The sequence below is a fragment of the Miniopterus schreibersii genome (assembly GCF_964146895.1).
Source record: "Miniopterus schreibersii genome assembly, chromosome: 3".
Lineage (NCBI taxonomy): Eukaryota > Metazoa > Chordata > Mammalia > Chiroptera > Miniopteridae > Miniopterus > Miniopterus schreibersii.
Window position 1 is genome coordinate 67,515,472 of NC_138103.1, and position 24,639 is coordinate 67,540,110.

Consider the following 24,639-nt stretch of genomic DNA (forward strand, 5'->3'; position numbering starts at 1 on the left):
TCTCCAAGCTCATTTTTGTCCCCATGTGTCCCATCTGCAATATGCTACTTGCTTTCTTCCACAACTTCTATTTGCCAGAATTCCCCAGGGGCAAGGTTGCACAGCTGACTGAGCCTCACCTTCCTTGCACCTCACTTAGTCTCAGAAATTTGAATGCCCCTAATTTTCTTGACCTCAAGTGATTTCAGGTCTTTGTGATTCCATGTAGAAAATTTTGAAACCACTGGTGTATTAATAATTTATTAATGTTAACAGTATTCTGACAGAAACTTCTCCCAAAGACAGAGCACTGAGCCTAAGGGGCCTAAGACCCACAGAAGTTATGGTGCACCTTTATGTTTGAACATAGTCTTATCTGTGAATTGATAGCCCCCCAAAAAGAGAGATTTCTTTTCATTTAGACCTCCCAGACTTAGTAGCCTTCCCCTCAGTTCTGTCTTCTGATTTATAAGCCCAGTCTGACCACCAATTTGAAGACTATTAACGACTGACACCCTTGAGATCCAGTGATCAGCCACCTCCAGATGTCTATGGCACCACTTAAGGGAACAGCCTTGCAATGATTCACCCAGGAAAGGGTGAATAATGGGACATCCACCATCCCTGTTTCACAGAATTGCAGATGCCTCAGCCTCCACTTACTATTACAGCAAGCCTCAGCCCAGCACAAATAAGCAGCCCCATTTCCTCTCTCTTTTTGTCCAAGCTCTGTCTACCCTTTCTCCTAACCCCTGCTCTTGGTCTGTGTCCCTAAACTCTGCATTCTGGTCTCCTAGACCTTTGTGGCAGGTGCTTCCAGCACTCTTTCAATTCCTTCATTTATATCAGCACATTTTGAATTTTCTCTGCTTTATAGTTTCTCTGTCCTTTTTTCCCCACCTCCTAAACTTTTTTTCTTTTCTTTCTAACCCCTGGAGTCAGCGGCCATCTGGTTTCAATTCACCCTGCCCAGTCCTTTCCATGGATTCATAAATCATATTTGCATATTAGTAATTAACACTTAACCTATGGAAATTCCTTTTTATAAAGTTTATTAAACTTATGATAGATTATATTGTTTTGCTGAAACTGAATCTATGCTCACAGTATAAGTATGGGCTGATTGCTGTAGCTGAGGTCCTTTTGAGCTTGACATGCCTCTGTTAAGGTGTGCCTACTGGTGACTCAGGTCTCCCACTCTCTCTCTGCTGGACGACTGCATTTCTTGCTTTCGAATCACCAGCTGTGACGTCATTTAGCCCCTGCTCTTGTACCTCATTTGCATGTCACATTGCATCTGACCTTTTCTCATCAGCCATATCAATTAGGGTTACATTGCTTAATGCCAGTGTGACAGTGAGGCCAAATGCAAATGAGGGCACCAGTGTTAGGGCAAATCTTGAATAGAAGATTATTATATATTTTTTAAATTATCCTAAAAACAGGAACCATTATAAAAATTTCTATAAGTCATGTATGTGCTTCTAGTAAATACTCCGGGCTGAGAAACACTACCCCAGTGAGTTTCTTTATTAAAATAAAGAATTTACAATATTTAAAAGCCTCTTTTAAAATTTACCTAAGAGCCCTGACCACTTTGGTTGAGTGATTAGAGTGTTAGCCCAAAGATCAAAGGGTCATGGGTTCAATTCCCTTGGGCACAGCTCATAACTCATTTGCAGGTTTGATCCACGCATGCATGAGGATGTGTCTCTCTCACATAGATGTTTTTCTCTCTCTCCTCCCTCCTTCCCTTCCACTCTCTCTGAAAACCAATGGAGAAAAAGAAAAATCCTCAGGTGAGGATTAAAAAAAAATGTTTTTACCACAGAAACTCTGCCTCCTCTTGTTTTGGAGAAATTCCTGAATTCATAGTCATTTCTTGATGAAAGGAGCTTTTGTAACATTGGTAAATGTGAGCGTTTCAACTGACTAGTTTTAAGAATGTTGGTGGGGCTATGGGACCAGAATGGCTGGTTGTCATACAAGAAATGCCAAAAAACAAGGCCTTGTACTGCATCAGACAGAATGTCAGAGCCACTAGGCACAGAGATGACTCATACTTCCTACCCAAGCAGCTAGGCCTTGCCAAGGGAATCCTGATGCTTATTCCCATTGGGCATCACTGTTTGCTGTCACTGACAGTCTCTGGCTGTTAGGCATCATCCTGATGTGGCAGAGTGATCTCTCTGTGGAGACAGGAGACCATGCTTGTTCCTGATACCACTCTTGATAAGTAATATGATGTGAGCAACAGTTTTCAATCCTGCCTACACATTAGAATCACGTGGGGTGCTTTTAAATACACCAGTGCCTAGTGGACTCCAGCCCCATAGCTTCTGATCTAATAGCCTGGATTAAAGAACAGGTGATAATATTTTAAAAAAACTTTCCAGGTAATTCTAATGTGCAGCCTGGAGTGAGAATCACTGATCTAGGTTAAGTCCTTTAACCTTTCTGAACCTGTTTTTTTATGTACAAAGTAATAGTGCTAAATGGTCTCTAAAGACCCTTCCAACTTGGACATGCTAGGACTTGCATAGCACTGTGTGGTTTATAAAACATTTTTACGTATATTCTTTCACAAAACCCCCAAGAAGTCAGAAGGTCAATTATAATCTTTATTCATGGATATGAAAACAGGGTTGCCAGTGATTGACTTGGTTAGCCTCACGGCCAATAAGTGCCAGAACCAAGACTACAGCCTGATCTTCTGCTTCCCTATGCACTGTTTCTACATTTACAGCAATCCCAAAGGATGCTCCCACTTCCTTTCACTGGAAACAGGTTGCCTTGAACTCAGAATCATTCAGCTGCCTTTATGAATTTCTGCAAAGCCTTATTCTTGTGCAGCAAAAATTGCCCACTTCCACAGGAAAAATGCCTGTCTGTAATACAATTGCAGAAGAATGACAGTTCATTTTTGTGAATGCTCAGGACTAGATTCATGCAGATAAGAAGTAGACTGCCATTTTGAGCATTGACTCAAGGAGCACTGACAGATCTTTTGTGCAGACACACTTCTCATCACAATGCTTCCCTGTCTGAAAATTTTCCTTTATAAATTTACTCCTTTGGATGTAGTATTGACTTTCTCTATGGTTTCCCCCTCACCCTACACACTTTAAAAGGGCCCACACCTCCAACATCTCCTGAGTAGAAGGTGGATTCACAGGAGGTTTAAGTTATGACACATTGGGAGTGCAATTAACTGACTGAGGCTAGTCTGTCCAGATCAACAATTTCCATCGCTTTCTATATTCCTACCTCAACTTTTCTGTATCTTGATACTCCTAATCATGGTGGTGGGAGAAAGTTTTTTAGAAAGTGCTCCTTGAGTCAGTGCTCAAAATGGCACCCTATGCTTTAGCCAACTGGAGCACAGGCACTATTATGAGATGGACAGTGTCCAGAAGTGACCTAGTACCTGTTCATGTAGAGATCTATTTATTACTATCCTTTTCAATAAGTCACTCCTATCTTGTGGAAAATAGATTTTTAACTCAGTGGAGTTTGTTAACAACTGATAGTCTATTTATTTAAAAGGTTGACTAAACCTTTTTGAGTCTTGACTCCTGGCTCAATACTGATGGAAGTAATCTGCTTAATAGTCTCAGAAGAGCTGTGCAAGTCAATGAGGCACTTGTGGATCCTCATCTGAAACCAATCCCAAGGCTTAGAACCCTCCCTACAGAGAGTTTTTCTTGTAGTGATTCTCACAGTCTTCCAAACTGGTCCTTCACTTTGAGATTCTTTTCCTTTGTGCCTCTGATCAAATCAGCACATACCTTCTCCAAAGACTTTATGTTGTGGGGGGTTAGAGTAATTCCCGTGAATTGCCACCCTTGGTTCCATGGGTCTTTCTGGTACCTTTAAAAGCCATGGCTGCAGCAGCTTCCTGACCAACTTGTTCCTTGGCAGTGAGAGTGAGAGCAAACAGCAGTGAGTCAGGAGCAGGAGCAGGCAGGATGGAGCTCCGCTGCTGCTGCAACCATGTCATCCTCAGAGTTCAGTGGATTTTCTTAAAGCTGTGTTCTTTGTATGTCTGGATTACCCCAGTGGTATGTTTAAGATCTCTAAGGCTGCTAGGTTACAATTTTATTATAATATTACCCAGCACCAACTGATAAAAATGTACTTTAAATCTGAGATATAGGTGGAAACATACTGAGCCTGCCCATTGATGAGCGTATAGGGTGTATTGGATATTGTCAGGGCACAACGTGAAAAAATCCATTGTTTCTAATTGATAGTTGTTTGGAGAACTGACAGATGATATTCAGGGGCCTCACCCCTTCTTCCATGGCAAATGAGGGCATAGCACACTGGGTAGGCCAGGTCTGTTTCATTTCTGTTACCAGGCTTCATTTAGTCATGGATTGAGCCCAGAGCGCCTAACCCTTCCAGATCCCCTGGGCCTCCTCACTCTGTTCAATAACATTTATTGAGGATGTGCTAGAGAGTATGCCAAATGATTTTCATATGTGATCTCTTTTGATCCTCACAACAACTTAATAAGCTGGAGGCGCTCGTTTTACAAATGTACAAATTTAGACTCCAAATTTAAAAATCTTGCTTAAGCCCGGCTGGGCGTGGCTCAGCTGTTGAGCGTCGACCTGGGATCCAGGCGATCGGGGTTCGATTCCCGGTCAGGGCACATGCCCAGGTTGTGGGCTTGATCAATGACTCATCATTGATGTTTCTATCTCTCCCTCTCCTTTCCTCTCTCTGAAATCAATAAAGATATATTAAAAAAAAAAAAAATCTTGCTTAAGAGCTGGGACTTCAGAGTTTTTTCTCCAGTATTGTCAGGGACTATGTGAAGTGCTAGAGTATAAAAATGAATACGATACAGATTCTGCCTTCAAGGAGCTTATAGTTTAATGGAAACATACATTAACACATAATTTCATTTAAATGTGATAAGTACCTTGACAGAAATATGAACACAGAAGTTATGGGATGCTAGGGGAGAGTCATTACCTGAGCTTAAAGGATATAGGACGACATCTTGGAGGAAGGGATGTTCAAGGTGAGACTTGATGGTTTAACCACAACGAACCTAGCTTCTGGGGGTATATTATTATACTGCCCTAGAAGTAAGAGTGGAGAACCCAAAGACACTCAGGCGCAGAACATTCCTGGCAGGTGTTTGCCAATCAGCCTCAGCCCAGCTCATTCATTGTAGATATTTCTAAGCTGTAATCTTTTGGGCTGATAAACAATAGCTAAGTTCACAAGCAAACCAAAACAAAAAACTTGGACGTATAGACCCAATTGTTATTAATCTAATGAGTTAAGTATCTGATTTCTTGAAAAGTGCCATTAGTTTTGTGGCTTTATTAATGCAACATAATTTTTCAAAGTTATAAAGTATCAAGTGCTGAGTAAATGGTTGGTGAATAAGTGAATGGATAAGAGAATTAATGATATACAATAGGGGTCAACAAATTGTTTCTGTGAAGGGCCAAATAATAAATGTTTTAGTCTTCATGGGCATATAGTCTCTGTTGCAACTACTTGACCCTGTTGTAGCACAAAAGCAACCATAGATGTTAAGTAAACAAATGGGTGTCACTGTACTCTAATAAAACTTTATTTACAAAAGAAGGATTTGGCAGCTTGGATTAGGCTGTGGACTGTACTTTACCAATCCATAATATATAATAGTATACTTTACCAAAGTTGCAATTTGTTCCTCATAAAAGTGTATGGTTTTTAAATGCTTTGCTTAATTATACACAGGTAACGTATCTGGGGAAGGAACTTTTAAAGTATGTTTCTGAAGAAGTACTCATCCCTTCAGAGCCAAACTTGTTACCTGAGCAGTGTCAACCTTGTCTTCCAGGTATGTGCAGACCCACTGGGAAGCACTCCTTTTTTTTTTTTCTCTTCTTTTTCATTCAGGTGAAATTCACATAACATTCAAATAGCCATTTTATTTTTTTGAGTTTTATTTATTTTATTATTATTTTTTAAAATTTATCTTTATTGTTGAAAGTATTACAGATGTCCCCTTTTTATTTGTTTTTTATTTTTTAAATATATATCTTTATTGATTTCAGAGTGAGGAAGGGAGAGAGAGATAGAAACATCAATGATGAGAGAGTCATTGATCAGCTGCCTACTGCACGCCCCCGACTGGGGATGGAGCCCAAAACCCGGCATGTGCCCTGACCAGAAGTGGAACTGTGATCTCCTGGATTCTAGGTCGATGCTCAACTGCTGAGCCACATCTGGCCAGGCCACATGTCCTCTTTTTAAAGTGAACAAGTCAGTGGCATTTACTACATTCACAATGTTGTACAGCCACCACTTCTCTGATGTCCCAAACACTTTCATCACCCCAAAAAGAAACCCCTACCCATTCAGCAGTTACCCTCCATCCTCCAGTCCCCCCAGTCCCTGGGGTCTACCAGTCTGCTTTCTGTCTGTAGGGATTTTCCTATTCTGAATGTATCATAAAATGGAATCATATAGTATACAGGGTGGGGCAAAAGTGGATTTACAGTTGTGAATACATGAAAATTTATTCTTGTATTATTTATTATATTATTTTCCATACAAACAACTGTAAACCTACTTTTGCCCCACCCTATATAGCCTTTTGTGTCCGGCATCTTTCTCTTAGCACACTGCTTTCAAGGATCATCCACATGTGATATCTGTCAGTATTCCATTCCTTCTTACGGCTGACTTATGTCCCATTGCATACATACACACCACAGTTCATTTATTCACTTATCCTTTGATGAACACTTGGGTTGTTGCCACTTTTTGGCTATTGCTGTGAAGACATGAATACGTGTATTTGTTGGGTATATGTTTTCAATTACTTTGGGTATATACCTAGCAGTGGAATTGTTATGTCATATAGTAATTATATATAACTTTCTGTGGAACAGCCAAACTGTTTTCTGCAGCACCTAAACCATTTTACATTCCCACCAGCAATGTACAAGGTTTCTAGTTTGTCCATGCCCTCACCAACACTTGTTATTTTCTGTTTGTTTACAGCATGCGATTTTTAACCACTGTTGATTTAGGGGAATTTAAGAAATGATACCCTCTGCTTACAATTTCTTTCTCTGAATATATGCTGTACTTACTTTGGGTAGATTTTTTTTAATGTCATGTAAAAGGGGGAAAATAGTATTTTTTCCTTCCTGCAGGCATGATTTGGTTAGTTTTCCATATTTTCTAAAAACATACTAAAATAAATCTTTGCTTATTAGTGTAAACAAATATGATCTATCTGATGAAATAAACCTTAGCCTGAGAAAACTGAAAAGATAAAGTCTTCAGCAATTAGCAGCAGATTTTGAAATGATCTTAAAAGGGCAGCACACATTTTTAGAAAACAGACATAATTAATTTTAAGTTACCCTTCTCTGATATAGTGCTCCCTTTTTCCCCCCAGTGTCCCTGCCTCAGACTAGGTGGGGACAATATAGACAGAGAGGAGGTACAAAACAGAAGATAATGGTACTGTGATATCCAGAGTCATGACCCAAGCAGGGGTTACTATCACCAAACCCCTAACCAGGGCACTCTAGGGTTTTTCCCCAGTAATTCAAAGTACTTTCCTCTCCTAACTTGATACCTAATCTACCCTAACTGCTTAGTGTCCTCCTCTGTCTCTGAAACTGACTTCAGAATGGGATACATTTTCCCTAGTTTTTTGAAGACAACATCAAAAGTGCTTTTTATCATTTCAGGGAAACATATCTGGTAAAACAACAATTGTAGTGAAGTTAAAGGGCTTAAGAAATGGAAAGGAGTTTTTGTAGTAATTTATGGTCTTTGGTTCCTAACCCTGACTGCAGATCTATCTAATCAAATCTTGGAGTAGGGTCCAGGAACCTGAAGTTTTAAAAGTGATTCTTATGCAGTCAGCCTGACCTATTACTCTGAACCTATTACTTTGAATGACTAGTAGTATCTGATTTCTTATGCAGATAATAATTTGAAAACTTGATACATTCAGCCCTTTATTTTGATTCCACAGCACACCTACTCTAGTGCCTGTAGACTCTCTCTCTCTCTCTCTCTCTCTCTCTCTCACCTACTCTAGTGCCTGTAGACTCTCTCTCTCTCTCTCTCTCTCTCTCTCTCTCTCTCTCTCTCTCTCTCTCTCTCTCACACACACACACACACACACACACACACACACACACACACACACACACTTGAAGAAAAGCCAAGTAAACTCTTTCTCCTCCTAGATTTTAACCTCAATGCAGAACTTTCGGTCTTCCTTATATCACAAAGGTTATTTGCTCCTCAGATTTTTTAGTGCTAGGCATGCATTTCCAACCCCAGCCATGCATTTCCTTCCTCAGAGGGACCACAGTTCCCTGCTAAATAATCATGAAATAAAAATGGTTTCTTAGCTGCTGTTTCTGTTGCCAACAATGTAAACCGTTTCTTGTTACTAAATCCTGAGTTATCTTTCTTTTAGATATTTCAAAAAATATTAATACTAATTTGAGAACTGTGGAGGTGCCAGTGTGCCAGCCCACTTCTTACTACCTTAATGTGGGACTAGGAACCTACAGACAGGTCCCTGCTGCATTCTGTAGGCTACTGTTGGAGTTTCGTTGAACCTTCTTGACTTAAGGTTCTTTCATATGTGGTTTTGTGGTACCTTGCAGAAATCCAAAGACATGGCAAGTCAGAAAAAGGTAAACTCTAATCCTATTATAAGCAAAGCATTCAGGAGAGAAGCTTTTTCCCTTTTCTGCATATCAGAATGTGCTCATGCAAGTTGTGGCTCGAAGGAAAAATAAGTTGATGTGGATTTCATCAGCCTACTTCAGATCAAGAACATAATCTGTTCTCTTGCACTTTTTTATAATCACAGTTCAGAATAGTGTTTTTTGGGAATAAGGGAACCATGCATCCCAGTTTGACCTGGGCAGCCCTTAATCCAGCAAAATTATTAGTAGCACTCCTTTTCACTTTCAGAAAGACCTTATTTAGACAACCCACTACAGGAACCAAGCAAACAGGTGTTGGGAAAAGAATTTGGATATGGTTTTTTAAAAATGACACTTTTCAATTTATTTACTTTTATAAGAAGGGTATAGATTCTAACACTGTTGTGATAAAAGCTTATGTATATCACTCTAAATTATAAATAAGTGCTGGTTACCTAATTTTAATCCCCTAATAGACTGAGATCTTTGAGTTTAGAGAGACTTTTATGGGCTCTTGCTTCCTATTATATCCCCCAAGGCCTGGCATACAGTAGCATCTCAGTAAATGTTCCCTGAATGCATGAATGCATGCATGAATGAATGAATGAAAGCATGAATGAATGAATGCATGCATACATATGATTCAAAGGGCTGCTATTTTAAAACTGGATTTACTTGTGATTGGCCTTTTTAAAAAACTTATTGAGTTTATTGGGGTGACATTGTTAATAAAATGATAGAGGTTTCAGGTGTACAGTTTTACATACATTATCTGTAAGTTGCGTTGAGTGTTCCCCACTCAAATCGGGTCTCCCTCCATCACCATTTTTGACATCTGGGCCTCACAGGCTACAATGGGATTTCTGGTGAAGGAATTGACAAATGGTAAACGGGATCTAAGAGTCTCCTTTTTCAGAATGTTCTGCTTCTCACTGTGAATTGAAGAGGGAAGGCCCTCACATTTTCTGAACCAGAAATTTTAAAAAAGTCTCTCTTTATGAGACATTATAATGAAATCTGTTTAGCTTTGTTAACATTTCCTAAATTTCTTTAATCAGATAACATATATTAACATTTTGTGGGACAAATAGCAGCAATCTCAGTATCTATTTCTACATAAAGCAAAGTGGATTTTGGATTCACGGTATCAAGAAAATCCTGAGTCATGAAGATAAGTGATAAGTTTTTAATCTTACCATTTTAAGACTTTCTTCAATTAATCAGAAATGATGGAAGAGTTTTATTCTGAGTTCCACACAAAAACTAGTTACATTGGTAACTTAAGTGAGTGTATCAGTGGACTCAAGTGTTAAATGTGGTATATTAAAAAATTTGAGGGCATATGTTGTTTCCAGCTAACGATTTTAAACATTTAAACACCAGTCTTTAAAAATAAAATTCTGTTGCCCTGGCCAGTATGGCTCAGTTGGTTGGGCATGCCCTGTGCATGGAAAGGTTGCCAGTTTAATTTTTGGTCAGGCACACACCTGGGTTTCAGGCTTGATCCCTGGTAGGGGGCATGCAGGGGGCAGCTCATCCATGTTTGCTCTCAAATTGTTACTTCTCTCTCTCCCTTCCTCTCTTTCTAAAAAGCAATAAAAAATGTAAAGAAAAGTAATAAGTAAATAATAAAATTCTGTTGATGAAATCCCTGAAGTATCTATCTCTAAAGTCCTTTTAAGCTTTAAAATGGAATGAGCCTATGGTGCATTTTCCTTTGAAATTTCACACTATCCTCTCTGCCTCCTTGGCTCTAGTGCCTCTTCTGTGTTACTGAGGGAATCTTCACTGATATTTCAGTACAATTTGGAGGGAAGAGTGAACATTCTCAAACTTCTACATAACTTGTGGTCATCGTGTACAGACATATTGACATACTTTTCATAAAGTTCTTTAAAAGAACACTAAATATGTAGCGGAAAAGACTCAGACTGTACACCGGAGGAGGCGAAAGGAGACCTTTATTAACGCATGCGGTCCCAGAGGAGGCATCTCCAAATTCTGGGCCCCGAACAAAGGGCTTGGGTCAGCTTTATAGGGTCGGAGGTCGGGCCTGCTTGTGGCGCAAAAATAGTGGGCGGGGTTCCAGAGGTCAGATAAGGTCACATGTACATTCAGGCGGGTAATCTGATACCTGAGATGGGGAATCTTCCTGAAATGGCGGCGGTTCCTGCCTCAAAATCACATTTTGGAAAGCCAATTTTATATATTTACGTCCCCTGTCACCATAGTACCAAGAAACTCAAAGCACATTAAGCAAAACGTATTCATCTAAGCAAAAAAAAGAGAAAGAGCTTTCTGAAATCTTTCTTTTCTCAGCCCATCATTTAAAGCACACTAATTACAGAATTTTCTTTCATGGGGGCCTAACATCATTTGTTCATTTGAAAGTAGAACAAGATTTTTCAGGAAAAAATAGACTCTCTTTTGTTTTTAATAAAAATGATCCTTGACTTACTGATAATCTGTTGTAAATAAGTGACTTTAAAGAGTTTTCATCATTTCAGAGCTGATATTGTGCTTCATTTCTCTGTAAAAGTATACGTAATAGAGCACAAACATTCACAGGTGCTTCTGTTTTATGTGGGTAAGAACTTCTTGAACCTTAAACGCCCGAGAAAGATGGGCACCTGGTAACAGAGCAGGGGGTTATTTCAGCTCCTAGCTATAACTCTCGATTCTTTTTCATTATTTCTATCATGCTTTTCATACAGTATCGTGATTAGTACTCCTCTGGCCTAATTCATAAAGTAGAGAAAAGAGAAGACGAGTTCTCTGTGGAGTATCTGCCACGTGTCAGGCCCTCTACCAAATTCTTTTACATACCTTGGGCCGGTTAGGAGCTTCAGGGTTCACATTTGTACAACAAATGTGCAAATGTACAACAAATGTACAACAAAAACTTGCAAATTTACATATAAAATCAAGTACTTCAAATCCAATTCAGCCTTGGGAATCACCTATTGAATTTCAATTTTTCCCAAAGAATGAGGGCTGACATGGTTTTAAACTTCAAAATATAATGTTCAGTTTTATTTCTTGATTCTGGTACAGTTTCACAGACCATTTTTGATCTTATTAATGTGAATCTATATCAAATTATTAATTTAGTTTTAAATGTCAAGTCATAGCTCTGGCCAGGTTACTCAGTTGGTGAGAGCATCATCCCAATATTTCGAGGTTGTGGGTTTGATCCACTGTCAGGGCACCTACAAGAATCAACCAATGAATGCATAAATAATTGGACCAACAAATTGATAATTCTTTCTCTCTCTTTCTCCCTCCCTCCATCCTTTCCGCTCTCTAAAAAAAAAAAAATCAACCAACAAAAGTTTTTTATTAAACATGAAGTCATATAATACACCACCATATTTATCCATTGGGATTTCTTTATTTTTTTATTTTTGTTTTTAAAAAATATATCTTTATTGATTTCAGAGAGAGGAAAGGAGAGGGAGAGAGGTAGATAGAAACATCACTGATGAGAGTCATTGATCAGCTGCCTCCTGCACACCCCCAACTGGAGATTGAGCCCGCAATCCGGGCATGTGCCCTGACTGGGAATCAAACCCCGATCACCTGGATCCTAGGTTGATGCTCAACCACTGAGCCATGCCAGGCCGGGCAGGATTTCTTTATTTTAAAAAGGCATTGGACTTTTATTTAAGTAGCCATAATAGATTTTTTTCTGTAGCACAACTAGATGTGTTTTTACAATCTGTTAAAATAATTCTTAATCATTTTGCCTTTGATTGGAATTATATTTCTAATTCAGAATGAGATATATATGTAAGTATGTTCATTTCTGTTTATAACTAGAGTAAGCAAAGTTTCATCCCATAGTTCTAATGAAATGCAGAATGCTTAGTTTGTAAGAATAAGTTCTGGAAGTCTGAGTTCAGTAACTTTAGAGTTAGAAGTGAACTTTATATATCAACTAGTCTTGGGCCTGTTTTACAGATGATGAAACTGAGAGCCAGAGAGGTAAAATGGGTTATATGGAAAGAGTCCATAGGTTAGTGATGTTTCAGAAGTAAACCATCAGATAAAAGAATGAATCTGACCTATTTTTGCTTTTGATTTATTAAGGGAAACTTTTTAAAAAATTAGAGGAAAAATAATTTTAAAAGTTAATTTTAATAATTTTAACTTTTAAAATTATTTTTCACCTAGTTAACTTGTCATTTTGAAGTGCTAATGGACAACTAGATAACATGAATGGTTGCATAAGCCCATTCTTTTGCCTGGTAATGAATCTAGGGATTCAGTTTAAGTATGTATGCATGTGCAGACTAATGTTGGGTGATACTGCTTGAGGAAGATTTATTTCTCCCTACTTGTGCACGAGCAGAACAGTTTCTTAGCTGTGCAGTTCTTGTTAGAGACGAGGGACAAGAAGAAGAGCCAGACATCCACATAGTGGCTGTTTTCCTGGTTGTACTGGGCTGCTGGATACGCTAATGTTTAGAAACGGTGTTTACAGATCTCAGAGGCATTTTGCCTAGGGAATCAAGTAAAAGTGAAAATTAAAGGCAGAGGGGCTTCTGCATCTCAGTAGGGTAGATTGGTTGTCTTCATAGCTCCTGCAGTAATTACAGGTTATTATTTATTTCTCAGAAGACTGATAGCAGAACACAATATATTTTCATTTATTTAAAGTAGGAACAGTACACTGCACATATGTTTCTCTCTTTTTAAAATATGGAACAGTCCATGAATTTGCGGGTCATCCTTGCGCAGGGGCCATGCTAATTTTCTCTGTATTGTTCCAATTTTAATATATGTGCTGCTGAAGTGAGCAGTATGTTTCAGTTTTTAAGTAAAGAAAAAGCAAACCATTTTTAAGACATTACATACTGGCATTCATGCTTTCAGGTGGGGAGATATATATATATATAGATATATATATATCTATATATATATATATAGACAGAGAGAGAGAGAGAGACAGAGACAGAGAGAGAAGGAGAGAGCGAGCGCGACAAAGGTTTGCTCAACTTCAGGAAGAGTAGAAAAGTTAGTGAGGTTCTTTTGCTCTAACTTTGCTGAATGTTACTTGCCTGGAATGACTCAGATAGTTCTGAAGCTTACACTATTATGTAATAAAATGATCTAGCAATTGTACAGTTACTTAAAATTTGATTCAAACTGGGATCAGAAACTTGAAATCAATTTGTTGTATTCTTACATTTCCCTACCTAGGGATTACTCTGTTTAGCTCAGTTTTCTGTATATTTGTGTTTTTTGTTTTGTTTGTCTCTCCACCCCGACCCCACAAATATGTTGGGAATTTTCTTGTGGATAACAACAAAGAAAATCGGAGGCTAAAAGCTGTGGTCAGCCAAAGATGCAGGGTCCTGGTAAAGTAGATAGTATAGCACAGCACTGACTGGAATGACATGGGTAGAAGTGCCCTGGCGGATGGAGTTCAGAGATATCTAGTGCAGTAAAGGTGGGAGACGGAGAGAAGGAAAAGGCAACTGAAGGTGAGGGCTAACAGTGATGAGGACAGGTATTTTGTAAGGAATGGCCCTTCCCTTTCAGTCTGATCATTATAGAAGGGGAGCTGTTCTGCAGTGAACAGAAGATGGTCTTAATACTATGTTTTGTGATGTGACGTGCATATTCCCAAACCATTTCCATGGGTTTGCCCAGGAAATGGCTACTGAGGAGCCGCTTGTAGTTTTCCCACAGTCCTGTGATGGTAGGAAATTGAGTAATGATGGTGAACTTGAGTGGAGATGGAGATGGGATTTTTGGCTGCCATGGCCTCTATCCCTTTGAAAGAAAAGCAGGTGCATGGCTACTAGCTAGAATGTCAACCAGGTAAGTCCTGTGGCTGTATCATGGCTAACCTGTTGACAAAGATACAGTAAATCAAAACCATCACACACTACTGACTTTAGTAATAAAGTCAGCTCTGCTCAAAAAGAGGAGGTAGGCCTAAAATGGTCCCCTTCTCTTAATTCATTATAGCCCTAAAGAAAGAGCCCATGTTCATCTCTGAGCAAAGATAGTTTCGAGTGCAGAGTAATAATGATGCTTTACAATTTTACAGAAAGATTTCACATATGTGCTGTTTTCTCGTTTGAAAAGATGAACGATGGGAGTGGGAAGGCAAAAGGAAATTTTGGTTAACATTATTAGCATTGCTTCATTGAAAACTTCCCTTTTAGGAATTCCTAGGTTAACTATCCATCTGAAAGTGCTGTTCCCAGTTTTCTTATATCATCTCAAGCATCCAGAGTTTGGGCCACTCTATATCCAACACATCAACTGGGAAGATGGGCAGGTTGCTCCCTCTGCAGCCACTGCCTACCATTCTGTAGTTTCGTTGGTGATCTCCTCTTTGTGAGCACCATGGCGATGGCTTCTTGTTGCAGATGAGGTGAAGCTCATCAGGTGCTCCTGGCCCTCTCTTACAAGTGCCTTTGTTCAGGTCTGTGGCTTTTGCAGGAAGGCCCACTCTGAAAAGAGACAGTAGGTTGTGTCTCTTGTGTGCATGAGGCCTATCCTTGCTCTAATGAAACTAAGCTAATGTTAATGAAATTAATTTAAAGTAATATTTAAAGCCTATTTCTGTGGGGTTTTTTTTTTAAGAATGTTCCTTACCCCCAACTTTTGTGGGATACTTTGTTTCAGAAAATCTACAAAACAAGTCTACTATGTGGGAATTATGTGTAAAAAAGTTAAATTTCTTTGTGTTGTGACAATTTAAAACCCAAATTAAACTGGCTTAACCCTCCTCCCTCACAAAAAGGAATTTTTTTGACTCATGTATACAAAAGACCAGGAAGAGGTCTTCAGGCTTAAGCCAAGGTTCAAACAGCATGACTAGCACCCAGTTTCTCTGCTTTCCATTTCTCAGCTCCATCCTAACAGCCTCTCCTTTCATTATCCCAGAGCTACATACTTCCAGGTTCAATTTCAGAGGGGAGGAGTATGGAGCTCTTTCCCAGAAGACCCAGCAAAGATCTCTTGCAATGCACTTCACTCTGAATGGGCCATGTTTCGTCTCTGAATCAGTGCCTGTTCACTGGTTGGCTTAGACATAAGTAAATTCCACTAGAAGCACATGGGCCAAGTGTGGGGAAGGGATGGCTCTCCAGAGGCAAATTAGAGTGGGGTCAGCATTAGAAGGATTAATGGCTGCTGGGCATCAAAAGCTCCAGATGCCCTCACAGGTATGTAATTATGCAAACACTTGTATGGCTTGTAATTGTGAGCAAAGCTCTTGGACACAGGCATGTCTAACTGGAATGGCCCGGCACAGGTCATGCCCATGTTGGTGCTGCCTGTGGAATAAGGTGGTTTGCTGAGTGAAGTTTAGCTCCTAGAGCCCTCTGAAAAGGGACTCTCAGACTCTCAGGGAAGTTGGAGAAACCAGTTTCAGGGCCATTGACTCTTAGACTGCAAACAGGCCCCTTTCTCCCGAGATTAGCCAGTACTGATTTGCAGCTTATCTCGGGTACAGAAAATGGAGTAAGCAAAGAGCAGCCTGGCCAGAAGGCCTGTTACGTGTGCTCGTAGACTTGACTAGGGTCGAGGACTTGCAATAAGTAAATTTAAGTCTTATGTTTAAAAGGCAGCTTCTAATTTGTTGACACTTATTTAAACAGGAACTTCCACCGAGTCAGTGCACAGCATCCCACATTATCTACAAATAAACGAAATACTATTAATCAGTGATCAAGAATTTCTCCCATGCCATGTAATGGATCAGCATTGGAAGTTCTATGTGGAATGCGAGGAGCTGACATTCTAAAGCCTTGTTTTCTTAATAATGAATTAGATATTTGTTCATATTATTAACTAAAGTTCATATTTCATCTTTGTGGTCTGGTGGGCTTGTTTTAACACACACTTAAGATGGTATTTACTGTTATAAGGAAAACATAATTCTTCAACTACTGAAGTAAGATGAGTACTTTTTGCCATTTAAATAAAGGCACTTTTGAAGTAAACCATATTGATTCTCTGGCTTTCTTTTTACTGACATAAATTTAAAACTAACCTTTTCGTCATCACCTCTACCTTTGTGTAATTACAGTTATTCCTTAAGGGAAGTAAGGATACAAACAAGAGTGATGATTGGTCCGAAAAACCTGGGTAAAGTGAATCTACTTCAAACAAGACCTTGAAGTCCCAATACCTTTCCCATTTACTTTGAAAATCTATCTTGAAATCAAACTTTAAAATTATTAAAGAGGTTTATTTTAAGTTTTGTAAAACAGCATAGATGGAATTGTAACTGTGCTGATTTGGGGGCTAATTATTCTAAATAGGATGTACTTCATCTTTGACTTTTGCTACATTTTCATGAAGATTTTTTAAAAGAGATACATTCAAGAGCATTGTAAGTTTTCTCAAGGGTCTGTCTTAACCCTTTGATAGCCATTTTATTCTTCATGTATTCATCAGCCCAGATTCCCAAATAAGCTTCTTGCCTCTGTGGCCTAATTCTATCCCTTCTCATTTGGGTAGAGAAGTCAAAATTGCAATTAAAATTACTCTAGCAAGTGTTAGAATTTTGAGGGGAGGGGAAGAAGAGATTTGTCATTTATACTTCTTATTTTAAATATATAGAATTGTAAATATCTTAATCATTAACAGTTACCTGTGTGGAGGAAAAATGAGTCTGGGAACTAAGGAGAAAGAAAGACTTTTAACTACATGTATCCTTTGGCAAATTTTGAAATTGGTACCATGTGTGTTCTTTCTATTCAGATAAAAATTTTAAGTATCTGAAAAGAAAGCACCTGGAAAGATTTACCTATTAATAAAAGTATAAAGACATTATATTAGATCATTTTATTTTTCTTTGAGAGTCCACTGAAAATGTTCAGGATAGAATGACCCTTCAAGTTGTAATGTTTGAGACTGAACAGAATTTTATTATTCCATCATGATTTTCTTAGACTACCCTATTTTTTTAATTCTTGAATAGTCTACATGAGGTGGTCTATTTGTGTATTATTATTTAAGGAGATGCTTAAAACATGGTCCTTTGGGAATATATGTACTAACATGGAAATTGTACAAATAAGTGGAAAAATGCAAATTGTTAGACAATGTTTAATATAAATACTGGTTGTTTCAAATAAATAAAAATGACATATCTTTGAATGCATGTATAACATGCTGCCATATAGATACATATTTATATTATATATGCTCTATACACTTTATAAGCTATGAAATGTGTATTTGTGTGTATAAGGGGGTGGAGTAAAATCCTGGAATGCTGCAACTAAAACTACACAATGACAGTTCCTAAGGATATTTTTAAAATTTTATTTTTCAATTACAGTTGACATACAATATCATATTAGTTTCAGGTATACAACATAGTGATTAGATTTTTATATAGCTTACGAAGTGATCATCCCGATAAGTCTGGTGCCCGCCTGGCCCCATACATAGTTATTATGATAGTGTTGCCTGCATTCCCTGTGCTGTACTTTATATCCCGTGACTATTTTGTAACTGCCAGTTTGTGCTTCTTAATTCCTGCTGGAAGCATACTTTTGCAGTTTACTTTCAACTTAAAAAAACACCCACATTTCTTTTGTAATTAAAAAGAAATTTAAAGAATAACTTTAAAAGCAGGTATTTAGTGATTATAATTTTCAGAAGTCATACATTCTAAATTTATACTACAAGAAATCTTGCAATTCTGTTTTCATTTTAGTGATCAAATTCTTAAACTTAATTTTCCAAGCCCATTTAAAATTTTATATACCAACTGGAAACTGATATATAACACCTGTGCCCTCAGGCACACTGAGTATTGCCCAAACTAAACAGCATAAAGGTCTGCTCCAACCAGGGCTGTGACACAGCTACCTGACCCCAGATCATGCCTGTGAGAAGACTGGGCGATTTGGGGTATTTGCTAGATGTTTTGCCTATTTAGGGTTCTAAATGAAACCCTCAAGCTTCGGACCCTGAGCCATATAAGGGACTTCCAGGAATATCTAATAATCCGGTCTTCTCCCTGATGTTTGCACCCTTTCTGTAAAACTAGCTTCTTGAACACCTCCAGATACTCCACTCAACAAGGAGGCCTCTTCCCTTTCAGACAGTAGTCCTCGGTGTTAGAAAGCTGCAACCCCAATGTCCAGGCTTCACAATCCTGTTATAAAATTTATAAACTAATACTTCTTTTTAAGTCTTGAATTACTATGGTACAAGCTTCCAGTGGCCTGACTGCCGGGGATGTCCAAGCATATGTTTTGCCCTTTCCTCCGCAGTTTCTGTCATTCATTCCCTTCAACTTCCCCTCCTGGGTTCTGTCCTCTCTCAGTGCGTTTAGACAACGTGCAACAGCAATCTTGACCCCCTTTCTCACCCTAGTTTTTCCTTATAAAAACCTGTGGCACATTGTGCCAAATTCTTCTTCTTAAAAGTCTATTTTACCTCCCCTCTACTTCAAGAGTAAAACTGAGGCCCGACATTCAAGGCCCCCTACTCTCTGATCGTACGTTACCTTCCAGCTTCTTGTCCCAATCATCTCTAACCTTTGACTCACTTGTAAACTTTTTTTCGTCCTTGTTATGGGATGAATTGTGTCCCCTCAAAAGTCGTATGTTGAAGTTCTAACCCCCAGCGCCTCAGAATGTGTCTGTATTTGGAGACAGAGCTTTTAAAGAGGTGATTAAGTTAAAATAAGGCTGTTAAGGTGGCCCTAACCCAATCTAACTATTGTCCTTATATGAAGAAATTTGGACGCAAAAGGACCCCAGGAGTGCACCTGCTCCGATAGAAGACCACGTGAGGACACCCTGAAAAGGTAGGCGAGAGGCCTCAGAGTGAAACCAACCCTGATGACTCCTTGATCTTGAACTTCTACCCTCGAGAACTGTGAGAAATAACTTTCTGTTGCTTGAGCCACCCAGTTTGGCGTATTTTGTTCCGGCAGCCCTGGCAAACTAAGACAATCTCTAAATCGCCCATACATTTGTCTACAGTACCTAGACTGTTCCTCCTCCCCAACACCTGCACCTCCGTCTCCGCACAGCCTTTCTGTTCTGTAGCCTGCACAGTATCTGTCAAGAAAACGTTAGAACAAAACAGAAACGGTTTCTTTGTGTAAAAATGCCCCCAAAGGAGCCTTCTGTGTTTCCTATGCTTTGTGCCCTCTCTTCATGTATGACCTCCTGTGTTGCTTTCTCAGACTGCCCAAATCCAAGCACAGTATTTATTGTTTGGCATTACCGGTTTTCTTTTCATGGCGTGTTTCCCCCAAGTAGCTGGAAAACTTTCATGATCACGTTTAGGGTTTTACACTTTGTATTTCTTATAAAATATCCCAAACATACTAGATGCTCAAGAAATATTAATCTGTTAGGGTGTTTTCAAGTACAATAACAGAAAACCCTACTCAAAATGACTTCAGCAATAAGGAAAATTCATTATTTCACAGAACAAGTCCGGAGGTAGGAACTTCAGGGTTGGTTAATTCTTCAGCTCAGCCATGTCCTTATGTCCCACCTTTCTTCCAGCTCCCTTCCCAGTGCCAAGATGGCTCTGCTGTTACAGGCAGGTGTACATGCAGGAACGGCATCATCAGGAGAAAAGAAGCATTTTCTTTCAATGCACGTCTTTTGGGAAGAAACCTTTCCTGAACATCACCACCACCCGAGAAAATTGGCCGGTGTCTCAGAACTGGACCGTCTGCCTAGTCCTTAATCAGTCACTAACCAGGGAAGCGGGTTCACCTTGACTGGCGGAGAGAAGTAAGTACATCCCCATGAGCAAGAGAATAGTCAGCTGTACAGACTCCAGGCTGCCAGTCACAAAACAACAACATGTGCGCGAGGGGAAAGGGGGAGAAGAGCTAACACCTGTTGAGCGCTTAACATACACCGTCATTGTTAAACCACTTTCAGTGTATTACCTCATGTAATCCTCACCACAGCCTATGAAGTAAGAAGTATTGCCCCATTTTACAGATGAGAAAATGGAGGTACAGGACGAAGTAACGTGGCCCAGAGTCACGCAGCTACCGAGCGGTGAAGCTGGGATTCAAACCCGGGAATCTGGCTTCAGGCTCACGCTGTTATGTACCATAGATTTCCTCTCTCTCAACCAAAATACCTGCTTGCAAAGATATGTTAAAATTGAAAACAGTGTCCACATCACTCTGAGTGATGGTGGCCCTGTTGGCTCCTCCCACCTGCGCATTCTGAGCCAGTCGGTGTTTGCTCACTTTGAGTGGCGGGCAGTCAGGGAGGTGGGGCATGCTCTGTGCGGAAACGGAGCGAAGGCGTCTTACCAGAGGCGCTTCAGTGTGGGCATCCGTACCTGCCCTTGAGCTCTCTTTTCCATCTAGGGAGCTCCAGGCGTCAGGAGCAAATAAAGCTCACTCATCTAGATGCTGCGCAAACTCAGTGTTCATCGGGACTGTTCTGTTGTTTTCTAGTGAATGCATGTGCCCCTAGGACCTGGATTTTAAGTCTCTTTGGATGTTCAATACTCTCAGTGCTCATAGCACGTGACCCGCACATTTGTTTCTTTGGACTCCCTCTCCTTCGATTTCCCTCATTTTTGTTGCAGCCTATTTTACAGAAGGAAACCAGGAACACATCTTTTCTTAAATACAAAAAAGTCAAGAAGTGTGGTCAGTTTCTGCTTGAACTCGATCATAATGTACTCACATCCCTAATTCCTTCCCCACCTAAAGAAGGGGAACAGAACACGGGCCCGTGCCAAATCAACTCGGCCCCGTCTTCACTTAGGCCCCAGCGCAGCTGCGTGGATAACCTCGAAATTCCTTGGGCATCTTTGCAAGTTCACATTCTTCCATTGTGGCTGCTTAGCCAAGGGCTTTCAGATAGGAACAGCAGATGCAGACATTTGAAGCTGTAATGTGAACAGTGGTACTTGCAAAGGTAAAAGCGGTTAACATTTCTGTTCACAAGACACCTGGCTGAGACATGTCCCTTCAAAGCTGGAGGCAAGGAAGTGGGGAGGCGAGTTACCCAGCTTGTGGGTGAGCCTCGCACCGCCCAACACCTGCACCTCCGTCTCCGCACAGCCTTTTTGTTCTGTTCCTTATAGCCTCCACAGTATCTGTCAAGAAAACGTTAAACAGGACAAAACAGGAATGGTTTCTTTGTGTAAAATGGCCCCAAAGGATATCCTGGTGATGGAAATGAAGAGGCTTAAGGAAATGTTGGATCCCAGCTGTGGGACACAAGGAGCTGGAAGCCACTCGAGCACAACCCAGCAGTACTCAGAGTACTATCAAAATAGTTCTGCAGGTCTCGGGGAGTTCACAGCCTGGGCTGCACGTCAGAATTCCCCGAGGAGCTTCAAACCTGGCCCGAACCCGTGCCCACCCAGAGGTTCTGATTTCACTGTCCTGAGTCCATGCCCCTGTGTATCAGGATTTTCGCGTCTCCCCCAGAGGATTCCAGTGAGCAGCCGCTGAGCCCCGAGGCTGCTCTTATCACTCCACTTTCCTCTCGCCATCCCCCCAGTCACCGTGTTAATCCTGTGTGTCCCATAGGCTCCACTGGAAGACTCAGGATGCCTCTTAAAAATGCAGATTCCTGTGCCCCACCCCAGGCTTACCGAATCAGAATCTCCAGGGAATTTTTTTAACTGGTGTCTAGGTGAGTCTTACCAGGCAAACGTGGGAAACTCTACATTAACCCAAGTTATCTTAGCCCATTCTCAGTGGATTAATAAATATTTTCACTTAACAAATATCAATGAGAACCTAATATGTGTCCAACATTGTTTTAGGTGCTGGGAACACAGTGACAACAAATTCCGTGTTTTCAGGGACATTATATCCAGAGTATGTTTATCCAGTAAACAGCAAACAGTTTAATTTCAGATGGTGATACGTGTCGTGTGACCATATATCAGGATGAAGGGCTAGAAGGTGCTGCGGAGGTGGGCAGGCCATTGCTTACAAAGGGGAGCCGGGGGCCCTGGTTTTGAGACCATGCTTCTGAACAGAGTACTGATGAGAAACTGCTCAGAAAATCCATTGCGGTCCCGCTCCCATCATTTTTAATCTGTGTGTCGCAAGTCTCCTACGTTAGTGGGATTTTCTTCAAGGGCAGGGACTGTCCTCCACGTTTTCACCCTCGCCCATGGCGGCCAGCGCAGCGCTTCGCACAGGCAGGAGCTCGGGAGTGGCCCGGCCTCCGGGCGCTCCCCCTGCAGCGCGGGCGCCCCCCCCGACAGCCTGCGACCCCAGCTGACAGCCCGCGGCGGGGTTCCTTTCCTCTCAGCCAGACTAAGCTTTGGACAGAGGCAGTTCATCTTAAAATGCTACTGCAAGTTTGAAAACACAGTTGAAGTACAAACTCTGCCTTTCTAACTCTTTAAAATGTGCATACGTTTTGGGGGGCACACAGGGTGATGATAACCGATAACAGCTGATAACTCAGTTGTCACTCCTTTTCAGGTTTAACTGACTTGAAATAATGGGTGAAGCCAGACTAAGCTTTGAACAAACAAAATTTATCCACTAGACTTTATTTATTTATTATTATTCTTAAACCCTCACCCAAGGATATTTTTTCCATTGCTTTTCAGAGTGAGTTCGGGGTTCGATTCCTGGTCAGGGCACATGCCCGGGTTGCGGGCTCGATCAATGACTCTCTCATCATTGATGTTTCTCTCTCTCTCTCTCCTTCTCCTTTCCTCTCTGTGAAATCAATAAAGAGATATTTAAAATAAAAAATAAATAAAAATAAAAACTAAACAGGCATTTTGGACAGCACATTCTTGGCAATGGAACCTGGACAACATTTATCAGACACGATAGGGAAAGTTCTCGCTCTGCATTATAAAAAGGACAGCCAGATATCAACTGTTACAGAAATGAAATAAGATGGAAAATGTTAACAAACTGTTTAAACTATTTTCTTAAAGAGACTTCCTCCACTGCCAAAGATCTTGAATAGCCTCCAGGTCAGTCATCCAGAAGCAATTCTTCACATAATTGATGAACTTGGCCTCCACTTTGGGAAGAGAACCACCCGTTTCTATACTTGCTTGCATTTTTGCTTTAATGTCTTCTACAGAACTAGGTCCTTTCGGTGTTTTAGGAGTTTTTTCCTGTTTTTTAAAGGATTCTTGACCTTTTGATTTTGGTGTTGATGGTTTTGAGTCTTTTCCATTCTGGTTTGATTTCTTTGCATTTTTGGCTGGAGTATCTCATATAGATTTCTTCACTGGAGCTTTTTCTTCAGCTTCCTCCTCATCAAAATCATCATCGTCGTCATCATCATCATCTTCATCAGCAAGTTTTACTTTTTTCTGTGGAACCTGGCTACCACCCCCAGGGGCGGAACGCTTTCCAGACATACTCAGGAGCTTCCCATCCTCCGCTTCATCTTCTGATTCTGCATCTTCCTCCACAGCTAGGTGCCGTCCATGAATATGCGCTGGCCCTGAACCACACTGCAACTGTAGGACAACAGGTGGTGTTATCTCAAAGCCACCACGGGAAGCCATTAGCTGTACAGACATTTTCAAAGTGGCCAGCATTACTTTAATTGGACCGCCTTCATAATTCATTGCCTCTGCTTCAACAATGCAGTTCATCTTTGCACCAGCTCCTAAGCTGACCATTCATAAAGGTAATTGGTGCTCATTTTCATCATTTTCCACCTTAAAGTGATAATCTCTGTTAGCCTTTAGTTCACAACCAAAAAGAGAGTTCTGGGGCCTCAGAGGGCTCATGTCCATGTCCATAGAATCTTCCATGGGGCGGGAGCACGCACTCAGGTGAGAGAGAAGGCGAATGGAGGCGAATGGAGATAAACGACTTTTGTTCCGCAGAGCTGACACGCAGGACAGAATCGCACCGGGGCGAAATAAATGATTTTTTTTTTTAATATCTTTATTGATTTCAGAGAGAGGAAAGGAGAGGGAGAGAGAGCGACAGAAACATCAATGATGAGAGAGTCATTGATCAAGCCCACAACCGGGCATG

General features: G+C 40.4%; 1 protein-coding gene and 2 pseudogenes across 3 annotated transcripts in view; 1 reads left to right on the forward strand and 2 right to left on the reverse strand.

Moving 5' to 3' along the window:
• ANKRD31 (ankyrin repeat domain 31) overlaps positions 1-16,639 on the forward strand; it is a 91,300-nt gene extending 74,661 nt beyond the window's left edge. The window contains exons 24-25 of the mRNA XM_081131930.1: positions 5,725-5,827; positions 16,298-16,639. Coding sequence (XP_080988056.1) covers positions 5,725-5,827; positions 16,298-16,443 — 249 coding nt within the window. The 3' untranslated portion in view covers positions 16,444-16,639. The remainder of the gene's footprint in view (positions 1-5,724; positions 5,828-16,297) is intronic.
• Positions 3,511-3,862, reverse strand: LOC308554443 (small ribosomal subunit protein uS10 pseudogene; annotated as a pseudogene). The gene has a single exon. The product of its transcript is annotated as a small ribosomal subunit protein uS10 pseudogene (transcript).
• A 6,780-nt stretch (positions 16,640-23,419) lies between the features above and the next one.
• Positions 23,420-24,410, reverse strand: LOC308554811 (nucleophosmin-like; annotated as a pseudogene). The gene is made up of 2 exons: positions 23,877-24,410; positions 23,420-23,792 (listed from the first exon to the last, which is right to left on the reverse strand). The product of its transcript is annotated as a nucleophosmin-like (transcript).
• Positions 24,411-24,639: the final 229 nt, after the last annotated feature.